Source organism: Molossus molossus, unplaced genomic scaffold, assembly GCF_014108415.1.
Source record: "Molossus molossus isolate mMolMol1 unplaced genomic scaffold, mMolMol1.p scaffold_m16_p_5, whole genome shotgun sequence".
NCBI lineage: Eukaryota > Metazoa > Chordata > Mammalia > Chiroptera > Molossidae > Molossus > Molossus molossus.
In genome coordinates this window covers 58,485,591-58,497,715 of record NW_023425388.1, presented here as the reverse complement: position 1 = coordinate 58,497,715, position 12,125 = coordinate 58,485,591, and the positions used below count along the sequence as shown (strand labels likewise).

The window sequence follows — 12,125 nt, the reverse complement described above, 5'->3', positions numbered from 1 at the left end:
CTGCCCTTAAATGCTGACACAAGGCTGCATTACAGGTAAAAAAAAAAGGAGGGGGAGCAAAAAGATCCAGTAAAGTTAAAGGAAAGTATGTCCCATGTAATTATTTAGATGTTCAAGAATTGAAGTTGATCAATTAAAGAAATAATGATGCTATGCATATTCAATTCATGTCAACTGTTTTCAAAATGTTATACCATTCCTGTTAGGCAGCAGTGTATGAGAATTCCCATTGCTCCTTGCCACCTCATTGTACTGTGAGAGTTTTTTATTTTTTTGCCTATTTTGGTGGGTAGATATTGATATCTCAGTGTGTTTTTAATTCATGCTTTAGTCACATATGAGCTCGAGTATCTTCCCCTATGTCTTTTGGCATTTGCACATCCTGTTTATGAAATGTCTGTTAGTCTTTTTTCCATTTTTCCATTAGGTTACCTAACTGTTGATCATATTCTAAATATAAACTTCCTTTGAAATTTATGTGTTTTTTATTTTCACACAGTGGTTTTTTTTTTTTTAAAGTCTTTTATGGTTGTGTATGTGTGGTGTCTTGTTTAATAAATCCTTCCCAACTCAAGATCATGAAGATATATCTCCTGTGTAATCTTCTAAGTGTTTATAGGTTTGCCTTTTATGTTTTGACCTTTAATCCATGTGTAATTGGGATTTTGTGTATAGTGTGAGGTAGAGATCCAGTTTCTTTTTATTCTCACATTGGTAGCTAATCAGTTATTAAAAGTTTGTTCTTTCCCCACTACTCTGTGCTTTATTCTCTGTTATACATCACATTTCTATGCATGTGAGGTCAGCTTCAGGGTCTCTGTTCGGCTTCATTGTTTTTTGTTGTCTTAATTGTGCCAGTACTGTGCAGTCTGTCTTAATTATTTTAGCTTTTTAGTATATCTTATGTCTGACAAAGCAAAGCCTCCTACCCTCTTTTCTTTGCACGTGAATTGCCTAACATTTGCATTTCCATATAAATTTCAAGAGCATCTTTTTAGATTGCATAAAAATTGCTTTTAGGATTTTGATTGAGATTGCATTAGATCTGTGATCAGTTTGGGGAAGAATTGTTATCTTTACAATGTCTGCTAATCTATGAGCTTGAAATGTTTCTCCATTTAAGTTTTCTTTAATGTCCTTCATAAAATTTGATAATTTTCTTATACATCTTTGGTTAGATTTATTCCTAGACACTGTTATTGTACATTTTATATTTAAAATATTTTTTTATTTTTTACTTTTGTTATATATTAGAATAAAATAGACTTTCCTGTATTGATTTTATAACCAGTAATCTTGTTGCATTTTTTTTTTTTATCCTCACCCGAGGACATTTTTCCATTTTTTTGTTCAGGTAGAGTGGGAGGGGGAGAGAGGAACAGAGAGAGAGAGAGAAACATCGATGTGAAAGGAACACATCGAGTGGCCGCCACCCGCACAACCAACCAGGGCCGGGGACAAACTGCAACCGAGGTACATGCCCTTAGCGGGAACCGAACCTGGGTCTCTCAGGACCGCAGGCCGACGCTCTAACCGCTGAACCAAACCAGCCAGGGCGTTGTTGCATTTTTTTTAACACTAATTTGTCTCTGGATTCTTTTTGTACATCTTTGAATGTTCTGTATACAAAGTCATATCATCTGCAAATAACGATAGTTCATTTCTTCCTTTCCAATCATTGGCTTTTTGTTTGTTATCTTGCTGGCTAGGACTTCTAACATAAATCTTGACTGAAGTAGTAATAATGGTCCTTCTTGTCTTGCTTGCAATTTCAAAAGGGAAAGCTTCTATTAGATTCCCTTTATTGGCCAACCTTACTCTTGCATTCTATTCCCTGGACCCCACACCAAAGCTTCAAGTTCTGTTGATAAGTCAAGTGCCTTTGAGGTGAAAGCTAGCTTCCTTGCTCTGCTTACCTCTTTGGCTTCTAATTTTCATTCAGACTTTTGCCTTTGAGTATTCTTTTCTAATTTTTCAATTCATCAATATATTTAATATTATATATTTATCCAACATTATTAGTTGCTTTCATTATAAAATCATATAATCTGTCACATTTTAAGTACTATAGAATATTAATTTTATATTAATAGTAATTAAATTAAAGGTTTAATTTATCTCAAGAAATATAGTTGAAAATTAGAAGAATCCTACAGATGTACTAATTTTCAGTGAAGTCTTATTTGATATTTTAAGTAGCATCAGGGTTATTAAAAAACCGATGTTACATGCCCTGGCCAGTTTGACTCAGCAGTTGAGCATCGACCTGCGTACCAGAGAATCCCCAAGTTCGGTTCCTGCTAGTGGCAGGTATCACAAAAACAAAAACAAAAAAAACCGATGTTACAAAAGAAACTCAATTATATCTATTGCTGACTTAATCCTGTCTGCATAAATAAATTATAGCCTCAAATAAATTTTAAGTGAGGGAATTAAAGTTTCCCAGATTTTTTTCCCCAAAGAAAAAGTATGAAGAAATGTAACGATTCATTTACAGGATCTGCTGCATTTGATTATTTTGGATTGTCATATCCTTTTATGGTTTAATTTTGAGACATGTCAGGAGAGTTTTTTTTCGTTTTGTTTTTTTAAATCCTTGCCTGAGGATATTTTTTCCACTGATTTCTTTAGATAGAGTGGAAGGGAGGGTGGATGAGAGAGAAACATCGATGTGAGAAGGACACATCAACTGACTGCCTCCTGCATGACCTTGACCAGGGTTGGAGACCATATCTGCAACCCAGGTTGTGCCCTTGACTGGGAATTGAACCTGAGACCCTTTGGTTCCAGGGCCGACGTACTAACCATTGAGAAAACTAGCCAGCAAGTTTTTGTTTTTAATTCTGACTTTAGATTATTTTCTTTTTCCATTTTCATACACTCTTGGGTTTGGAAGGCCCTTAGGTGATTCTCCCTCTGCCTCCCCTTCAGTGCAGGACCTCCAAGCTTAGCAGTCTTGGCAGGTGGTCATTCAGCCTTTGTCAAAATCTTTCTCAAGACAGATAGTTTACTACTCTCTGGTATAGCATTCTAATTTTGATCATTGGTTCAGACTAATTTTAAAATTACTAAGACTGAATTTTAAAGTTTTAAATGTGGAGATAGCAGCAATTTTACAGTTTTATCAGATTACTTTGGAAGTTCATCAGGAAAAATTTTAAATGTGGGATTTCTGATTTCAAAATTTCATGAATCCTTAAAATAAATTGAAAGTTTGAATTTCATTCCAGTTAAATTAGAATGATAGAAGAAGGTTATAAATGATTCTATAGTCCTCATAAAAAAGTAAACTTGACATGCCCGCTTCAAACTGGTTCTCCTTTGCAACACTAAATTTTATTTAAATGCCTTTTACTTATTTTATTAAAAATGCCTTTAACTTATTTCAGTACTCTTATATAGTGGAGTTACTATTTCTATCAGATTGAAAAACTATCATGATAGTAATATATTTAGAAAACACTGAAATACCATTTAAAATATCCATAATTATTTTTTTATTGATTTTTTTTTTTTAGAGAGAGAGAGAGGAAAGGAGAGAAAGATAGGAACATAGATGTGAGAAAGATACATCAATCAGCTGCCTCCTGCATGCCTCCTACTGGGGATTGAGCCTGCAACTCGGCGTGTGTTTTGACCAGGAATCGAACCGGGACTTCTTGGTGCATGGGACAATGTTCAATCCACTGAGCCACACCTACTCGGCTCCATAATCATTTTTAATAACATACACATCATTATAAAATATTGAAAAAATATGAAAACATTTTAAATATAACATCCTGTATAATATTTGGTTATTCTTTTTGTCTATTTGTATACATGTTATTTTGTGCTTTTAATCACAGTGTATATACACATTATATTGTTTTCTTTTCTCTTTTAGAGTATATTTCATATAATCATCTGGTTTTTTTTTTAAATCTTTATTATTGAATGTATTACAGATGTTCCTCATTTCCCCCTATTGACCCCCTCCTCCCCAGTCCCCCCCCCCTTGCCTTCTCCCATACTATTGTCTGTGTCCATTGTTATGCATATAAGTTCTTTGGTTTATTTCTTCCCACCCCCCAACCCCTTTCCCTTTGAGGTTTGTCAGTCTAGCAATTAATTTGTACTTCTTAATCCCTTCACCTTTTTCACTCATCCCCCCCAACCCCCCTCCCATCTGACAACCAACAAAATGTTCTCTGTATCTATGAGAATGTTTCTGTTCTGCCTGTTCATTTTGTTTGTAGATTCCATTGTCGATAGATATGTATTCATTGCCATTTTGTTTGTTCATATATTTTATCCTTTTCTTGAAAAAGACCCTTCATCATTTCATATAATAACGATTTGGTGGTGATGAACTCCTTTAACTTTTTCTTGTCTGGGAAACTCTTTATATGGCCATCAATTCTAAATGACAACTTTGCAGGATAGAGTAATCTTGGTTGTAGGTTCTTGCTTTTCATCACTCTGAATATTTCTTGCCACTGCTTTCTGGCCTGCAAAGTTTCTTTTGAGAAATAAGCTGATAGTCTTATGGGAACTCCCTTTTAGGTAACTAACTGCTTTTCTCTTGCTGCTTTTAAGATTCTCTCTGTCTTAAACCTTTTGCATTTTGATGATGATGTGTCTTGGTGTGGGCCTCTTGGGGTTCATCTTGTTTGGGACTCTCTGTGCTTCCTGGACTTGTATATCTGTTTTCTTCACCAAGTTAGGGAAGTTTTCTGCCATTATTGTTTCAAACAGGTTTTCAATTTCTTGTTCTCTCTCTTCTCCTTCTGGCACTCCCAAGATGTGAATGTTGGCGTGCTTGAAGTTGTCCCAGAGGCTCCTTACACTATCCTCATTATTTTTGGATTCTTTTTTCTTTTTGCTGTTCTAATTGGGCATTTTTTGCTTCCTTATATTCCAAATCAATGGTTGCTTCTTGGATTTACGTACTTTACTGTTGAATCTGTGTAAATTATTCTTTATTTCAGTTAGTGCCTCCTTCATTTCTGACTGTGCATCCATCATTTCTGACTGGTCCTTTTTTATGCTCTTGAGGCCCTCACTAAGTTCATTGAGCATCCTTATAAGCAGTATTTTGAACTCAGCATCTGTTAGGTTGCTTATCTCCATTTTACTTAGTTCTTTTCTTGGGCTTTTGTTCTGTTCTTTCATTTGGGACCTGTTTCTTTGTCTCCTGATTTTGGCTGCCTCCCTGTTTCTGTGTATTACTTAACGAGAGGTATGGGGCTATCTGAGACCATATGCTGCTTGTTTGAAAGAATTTAGGAAAACCTGAAGCAGGATCCAAGACAGGCCAATCCTATGGTTAAGCAAGTGGCAACAGCTTGGGTGGGCCTGAAAGTTGGGTGGGGTGGGGCCTCAGGGAATCACCAGGGCGGGGCTACCAGTGTGAGCCAGGCCGCTAGAGTCCCAGACATGGCGGCTGTCCGCCGCCCCAGGGAAGGGCCCACCAAAGGAACAAAGGCCTCCAACAGCACGCTTGTCCCAGAGAAACCCCCCTCTCCAGCCCTCAGTCCTGTGCCAAACAGCCCAGTTCCTCCCTGCATGTCTCCAACGCCCCTTGAGTTGCCCCCCCGCTCCCAAGCCCAGAAGAAGTGAGTCCAACAAGTTTGTGCAGCGGCCCTTTAAGGAGCTGCCTGGGGCTCCAGCTGTGCCAGCTTCCCTGAGCCCCAGTTCCGCTGGCCCCTCCAGCCAGAAGCCATGGGGACCCCTTCCCCCCCCGGCACTGGAACCCTGAGCGGGGCGCCTGGTGTGGTACGAGGACCCCTCAGTCCTCAGGGAGGACCCTCCCAGCCGAGGCATCCCCCTGATCTTCATCCATCTCCGCCCCTCATACCAGTCTCGATGTGGCTGCTGCTTTAATTTCGTAGTTGTAGGGCTTCCATTCAGCTTGATTTCAGGGGGTTTTGAATGCTGGTCGTTCTGTAGTTTAGTTGTAACTTTGATTTCATCTGTGTTTTTGTATCATCATCATCATCATCATAACAAGTAGTGCATAATAGTCCACTGAATTGAAATACTTTAATATGTTGACGCTTCCTTCTATTATTGAACATTTAGGTTTCCCCTTTTCTTATGAAAATTGTTAAGCCTACCTATCATAATGCACAGTTTTTCTACCCTTTGAGCTGTTTCTCTAGGGTGAATTTGTTGTCTAGGCAACTTAGTCAAATCATATGAAATTTTTTGTGTTATTTTGTCTAGGATTTCTCCAGTGATGATTCTAAGTTAGAATATAATGTAGATGCTGCAAATGGCATTGTTATGGAAGGATATCTGTTCAAACGAGCCAGCAATGCCTTCAAAACTTGGAACAGGTAATATATTTCAAATACTAGTCTCAATCTTTCCATATTCTCAGTTTTCTGACTTTTTCTGTGATTTGGCAACTCTTTCCTTCATAATTCTCTAAATTCACAGTCCATAGTAATTTTCCTGAACCAGTTCACTGAAGCTAAGAGCCTTTCTAGGAAAGGGGACACTAAGAAGAAGCAAGTGAAAAATGATAACACTAAGTTCTAAAATTTAAGCAAAGTTTAAACCAGGAAGCAAGGAGAGTTTTTATAGTGATTGGTCTATACTGACTAGACCATTATAATAAGGACATTTTGAATGTAAGGTACCTTTCATATTTGTTAGGAAATAGATCTGATTACAAATTATATATTGACTACAATGGGTAAATAGGCCAAGAGAACTTTTCCCCCTTTGATTTCCTGTCTGATAACGATGTTTATGTACATTTTTACTTGGTGTTTATTTATGAATTTTAAGCCAGGTGGTTCTGATCTTTGCAATAATTTTAATTAACCAGGAGTTTTAGGAAATGGGATTGTTCTTATGTGAAGTGTGTATGGCAGCTGGTTCTTCTTTATTCTAAGCTTGATAGTTACCAAAAATTTTGAATGTTTTTGCTAAATTGATTTTTTATAAAATATTCAGTAAATTCTATTAAATGAATGAATGTATAAAATATGAAATATTTTATTGTGTTTTTCCATATATTAATATAATAAAGTAAAATCACTTTAGCCATTAAGGCATTAAAAAAGATTGAAATGTCTCAGGATCATCCTTCTGAATGGTGTGTTTGGTCTTTTATTCAATGATTCCTATCTTTTTGCAAAAAAAAAAGAACAATTTTGTAGTAATTAAGAGTAGTATCGGGCCCGGCTGGTGTGGCTCAGTGGTTGAGCATCGACCTATGCAACAAGAGGTCACTGGTTTGATTCCCAGTCAGGGCACATGCTCAGGTTGTGGGTCTGATCCCTAGTGGGGGGCATGCAGAAGGTGGCCAATCGATGTTCTTTTATTGATGTTTCTATCTCTCTCTAATATCAATAAAGAAAATATATATATGAAAGAGTAGTCTTGGGTTGTAGTTAATTGACTTCCTATTATATTATTGATTGAATGTATAAATTTTATTTGCTACTTGAACAGGGTATGAATTCACTTAATGGTAGAGAAGATTTTTATTTTTAAAAAATAAATGGAATTTTTCTGGTAAGTTTAGTATATATTTTTGTTTAAATAGAAATGATCATGCTTGAATATTCAATATATTGAAATGGTGTTCCTAGTATACTTATTTTGATTTCTTGGTGATAAGGTTATGTAGAAAAAATATTCACTGATATTTTCAAATTTGAGCATTTCCCTAGAATTTGGTATTACCAAGTGTTTAAATGGTACATGGTGTGTTTTATTTGAAATAATTTTTCTTTACCTGAGAATGAATATAAACTGGAAAGAATAATTGTATATGATATTAAGTCTCTTTGAGTTATATAGAACTTTAAAAATAATATATGGATGTAGAAGGACCAACTAAGATGGTCTGGTTAGAAATAATGTTATAAGCTATTGTGAAGTCAAAATGAAAAATTAAAACTTTTCTAAGCTGTGAAAACTAAGACAATAATCTTTCAAGCCATTCCTGGCAAATTTCCATAGCTAGCTTGTGAAATTAAAATTTAAAAATGTGATTATCACATTTTTATAATAAAGATATCTAACCAATACAGTTTTATGAGGTAATGTTAGAATTGAATTTTAACCTTCAGACTTCAAAACGACCTACTTAAAGTTTAACATAGTGGAAACATAGTAAATCCATAGAAATTATACCATTATGTTAAGAATGAAATGAACTTCCATGGGACACTCCAGTGAGAAACAATCCCCAACTTCAGAATGAAGCACAGTGTTAGGGGAAAATTGCATTGCCATTTAGGACAGTAGAAAAAGTGAATTCTAATTTAAGCATGGACCTTTTTATTTTTTATTATTTGTTTCATGAATTCTATTAGCACAGATAGTAAAATTAACTAAAATCAGGTAGGCAATAACTATTAAAATTTCAATTTTAGACTTGTTAGCTACCATTTGCAAAGTGAAAAAGACAGTACTTTTAGAAATGAAACTGCTTTGTAAAGGAGATGCCATCTATATGTAGTGGGATGACACATACTGATTCAAATCATAGATTGTAGTTCAACACCCTTATTGTTAGTAAAGAAATGAGATGGTTGTTTATTCAAGGTCACAGCAGGTTTGTGACAAAATTGAGGCCCAAAACCTAGCATTTAAAAAAAAACTTGATATGGAAATTCTAAGCAATCTATATTTTGATAAAACAAAATATAACTTCAGCTATTTAAAATAATAGCTTGGGGCTGGCCCATGTGGCTCAGTGGATTGACCCTTATCCCATGGACTGAAAGGTCACAGTTTGATGCCTGGTCAGGGCATTGGCTGGGGTTGCGGACTCAGTCCCCAGTAGGGGACGTGCAGGAGGCAGCTGATCGATTTTTTATCTCTCTCTCCCTTCCCCTCTCTCTCAAAATTCAATATAAACACATTTTAAAAAGTAGCTTTGGTGGGGGGGGGAGGGGGGGACATCTGTAATAGTGTCAACAATAAAAAAGAAAGTTGGAGAATTAACAAGAAAAAAATAAACCATTTTAAAAAATCTTTCTAGTTTATTTGCATTATTAGGAAAAATTACGGAAAACAAATTCATTTTCATGAAAATTAAACAACATTTTGATGAAAACACTGGTAAAAAGCAGACTTATAGGAACAGAGCATATAAACAGTATATAAAATTCTTTCACAAACAAAAGCAAAAGTCAAAACCTTGTAACAGAAGTCTTAAATATGTTCTAGGTTATAAGCCCATAACTATTAAAAGGAAAAGAGTTATCTATTAAATATTATTTAAAATTTTCTTCTGCTTTTTAATTATAAAAATTTGCAGTGTGTCTAAATTTTTTATGAAGTTTATAAAAGATTGAATCTCAGGAAGTACTTGCAAATAATTTTTCTTTTTTTTTTTTTAATCCTCACCCGAGGACATTTTTCCATTTTTTGTACAGACAGAGTGGGAGGGAGAGAGAGGAAGAGAGAGAGAGAGGGAAACATCGATGTGAAAGGGACACATCGAGTGGCTGCCACCCGCACGACCAACCAGGGCCGGGGACAAACTGCAACCGAGGTACATGCCCTTAGCGGGAACCGAACCCGGGCCTCTCTGGACCGCAGGCGGACGCTCTAACCGCTGAGCCAAACCGGCCAGGGCTAAATAATTTTTCTTTATATATTACTTTGGTGTTTAACCTACTTCTTGAATTAGTTCTCTATCCAGCTTGATATTTACTATAATTTACTAGCCTCTGAATAAAAGATTCTGTATTTGTGATATTTGTGCCTTAACTTTAAAAATCTAGGAAACAAGTTCTTCAAACAAAATATTTTTCTTCTTAGTGTTAAAGTTTTTTTTTTTTTAGATTGTTCAGAGATTAGTTTTAGGGAACATTTTTATTTGTCATAATCACCATAGGTATCAATCATATGATCACAAATTTGCCATTATTTATAGTTTTTTAGAATGGTGGCATATAATATTTTCAAAATCAACTTTTTATTGTTGTTACTAATCCTCATCCTGGCGTATTTTTTCATTGATTTTTAGATAGAGTGGAAGGGGGTGGGGAGAGAAACATCAATGTGAGACAGATGCATGGATTGGTTGCCTCCTGCACGGCCTGGACGAGGGCCGAGGATTGAACTTGCAACCAAGGTACGTGACCTTGTCTGGAATTCAAACCTGAGACCCTTGCATCTGCAGGCTGACACTGACCGCTGAGCCAAACCAGCCAGGGCTCAAAATCAACTTTTTGAAAGACCTCCTTCCTGAGAGAAATGTGAATTTGACTATGAATTTCTGATAGGTTTAAAACTTGATCTTGCACTTTATAGAATCTAAGTATATCTTGGAAGCATTATTCTATAACTTGAAATTTAAGAGATCATATTTTGTGTGATGTGGTTAAAGTAGCATAAGGAATGACAATGTTTTATAACTTGTGAATTGTTTAGCTTATTTCTAGTTGGTTTCAGGTTTCTGGGTTTTGGTATCTTAAGATTTTTATATGTCTATAATACGTATATTTTCTGAAGAAGTGTGAGATCTACCAAAATAATATTTCACTATCAGGCCCTTTTCTCAGTGTGGCAGCTTTATTTCAGACTCAAATCAGTGCTAGATGGATTACTAGTACCTGTATTTCTCTTTTACTTTTCATGATAAATTCAAAAGGGATGAATAAACAAGGAAAATAATTAAATGTTAACATTATTTAGTGCTAAGCTGGTAAAACTAGTGAAGCTGAATAATTATGTGTTATGCTCAGTCTTTGTTAAACTAGAAAACATAGTTTAAAGCATAAAATGTATTACACAGTTTCTTAAAGCAAAGTATTTCTATACTGCTAGTACAGATATAAATTTTTATTTTGGATGACTTTGTTTTAAAATAAGAAGTATATACATAGATTAAAGATGAACTCTACTTATGTGTGGTCTTAGAGGCTCTGCTACCATTTAATGAAAAGGGGTTGAGCAGGTGGTTGGGTTTATTTGGCTGACAATATTTTATAATTACTGAAATTCTTAATTAGTAGTCCCACTTTTCTTATGAAAAGTATTTATCTCAGGTTTATATAGATATATCTATAGTGATATATAAGGAACAGATTAAGATGAAGAAAGGTACTGTCTATATTTAATAGCTATGATGACAGAGGCAGAATATAATAGTAGAGTTATGCTCAAGTGTGCTAAGTCCTACCAGAACTTTCTGTGCCATAATACTTGAAGAAAGTTTTTTGAATATTTTTGAAATACTAGTGTTTCAGATTCCGAAGTATTGGAATTAATTGTACATGTACATATATGTATAATATGTGAAAAAATGCAACATATTTTTTATTATTTTGTTTGGTTATAAGCTTAAGCTTGTTCCTTTAATTCTTGCTTTATTTTCGTATCATGCTAGTCCTTTGCTTATTTTGCACATTTGCGTTTTCATTCTTTTACCACCTTTCCCTTATGTTTTAATCTACCCCATTTTTTCACATGACAGGAAAAAGCCCGATCATATCAGGTACCAAATGGCTTTCTTCCCCTCAACCCCTACCTTACTCCAATTTTCTCTTTGGCACGAGAAAGCTCATAATTAACCTGCATTTCTTTTGGATTACTTGCAATGGATATAAAGTCTCTTATGTTTTAAATTGGGAAGAAAATATAAACATCTAATTTGAGGAACTAAATTATACCTTTTCATTGCCCATCTCAATTTCTTTTAATGTGGAAAAGAACATTTGCTATGTTTATAGTTACTTAAAGAAGATTAAACATTGAGTAATATAATATAACCTTTATATTTTTTCAAGGGAAATAAGCTAGTAAATGCTTTTCATAAATTTAAACAATAACTAGAGATTAGTCCTTTTGGTAATGCTATATTGGTTATGTTGAAAGGAAACATTGTCAGTTCCTAGATTGTTTTTTATTTTTATTTTTTGCCATTTTGGTTTTGCCCTGTGAAAAATAAAATTTATTTTGAAATAAAGGAGCATAAATGTTCAAGCTTTTAGTTTTGTTAAACGTTTGCCTGTCTGGCACCTATTTGAATGTGTGCACAAATTCATTATCTGTACAGTTTTAGTGAAAAAGCTTCTACCAGTTTAGAAGTTTGGCTTTTACCCATTCTCTTAATTTCAAGTACAGTTCTGGGACTAGTGATCAAATAGGGTAAAAGATACTTGATTTAA

The 12,125-nt window shown here is 35.0% G+C and overlaps 1 protein-coding gene across 5 annotated transcripts in view; it reads left to right on the top strand.

Moving 5' to 3' along the window:
• ACAP2 (ArfGAP with coiled-coil, ankyrin repeat and PH domains 2) overlaps nt 1-12,125 on the top strand; it is a 155,627-nt gene that overhangs the window by 104,604 nt on the left and 38,898 nt on the right. For 4 of the 5 annotated variants that reach the window (XM_036243331.1, XM_036243329.1, XM_036243333.1 and 1 more), the window contains 2 exons: nt 6,208-6,320; nt 11,432-11,452. In XM_036243331.1, coding sequence (XP_036099224.1) covers nt 6,208-6,320; nt 11,432-11,452 — 134 coding nt within the window. The remainder of the gene's footprint in view (nt 1-6,207; nt 6,321-11,431; nt 11,453-12,125) is intronic. The other variant, XM_036243330.1, reaches the window with a different exon arrangement.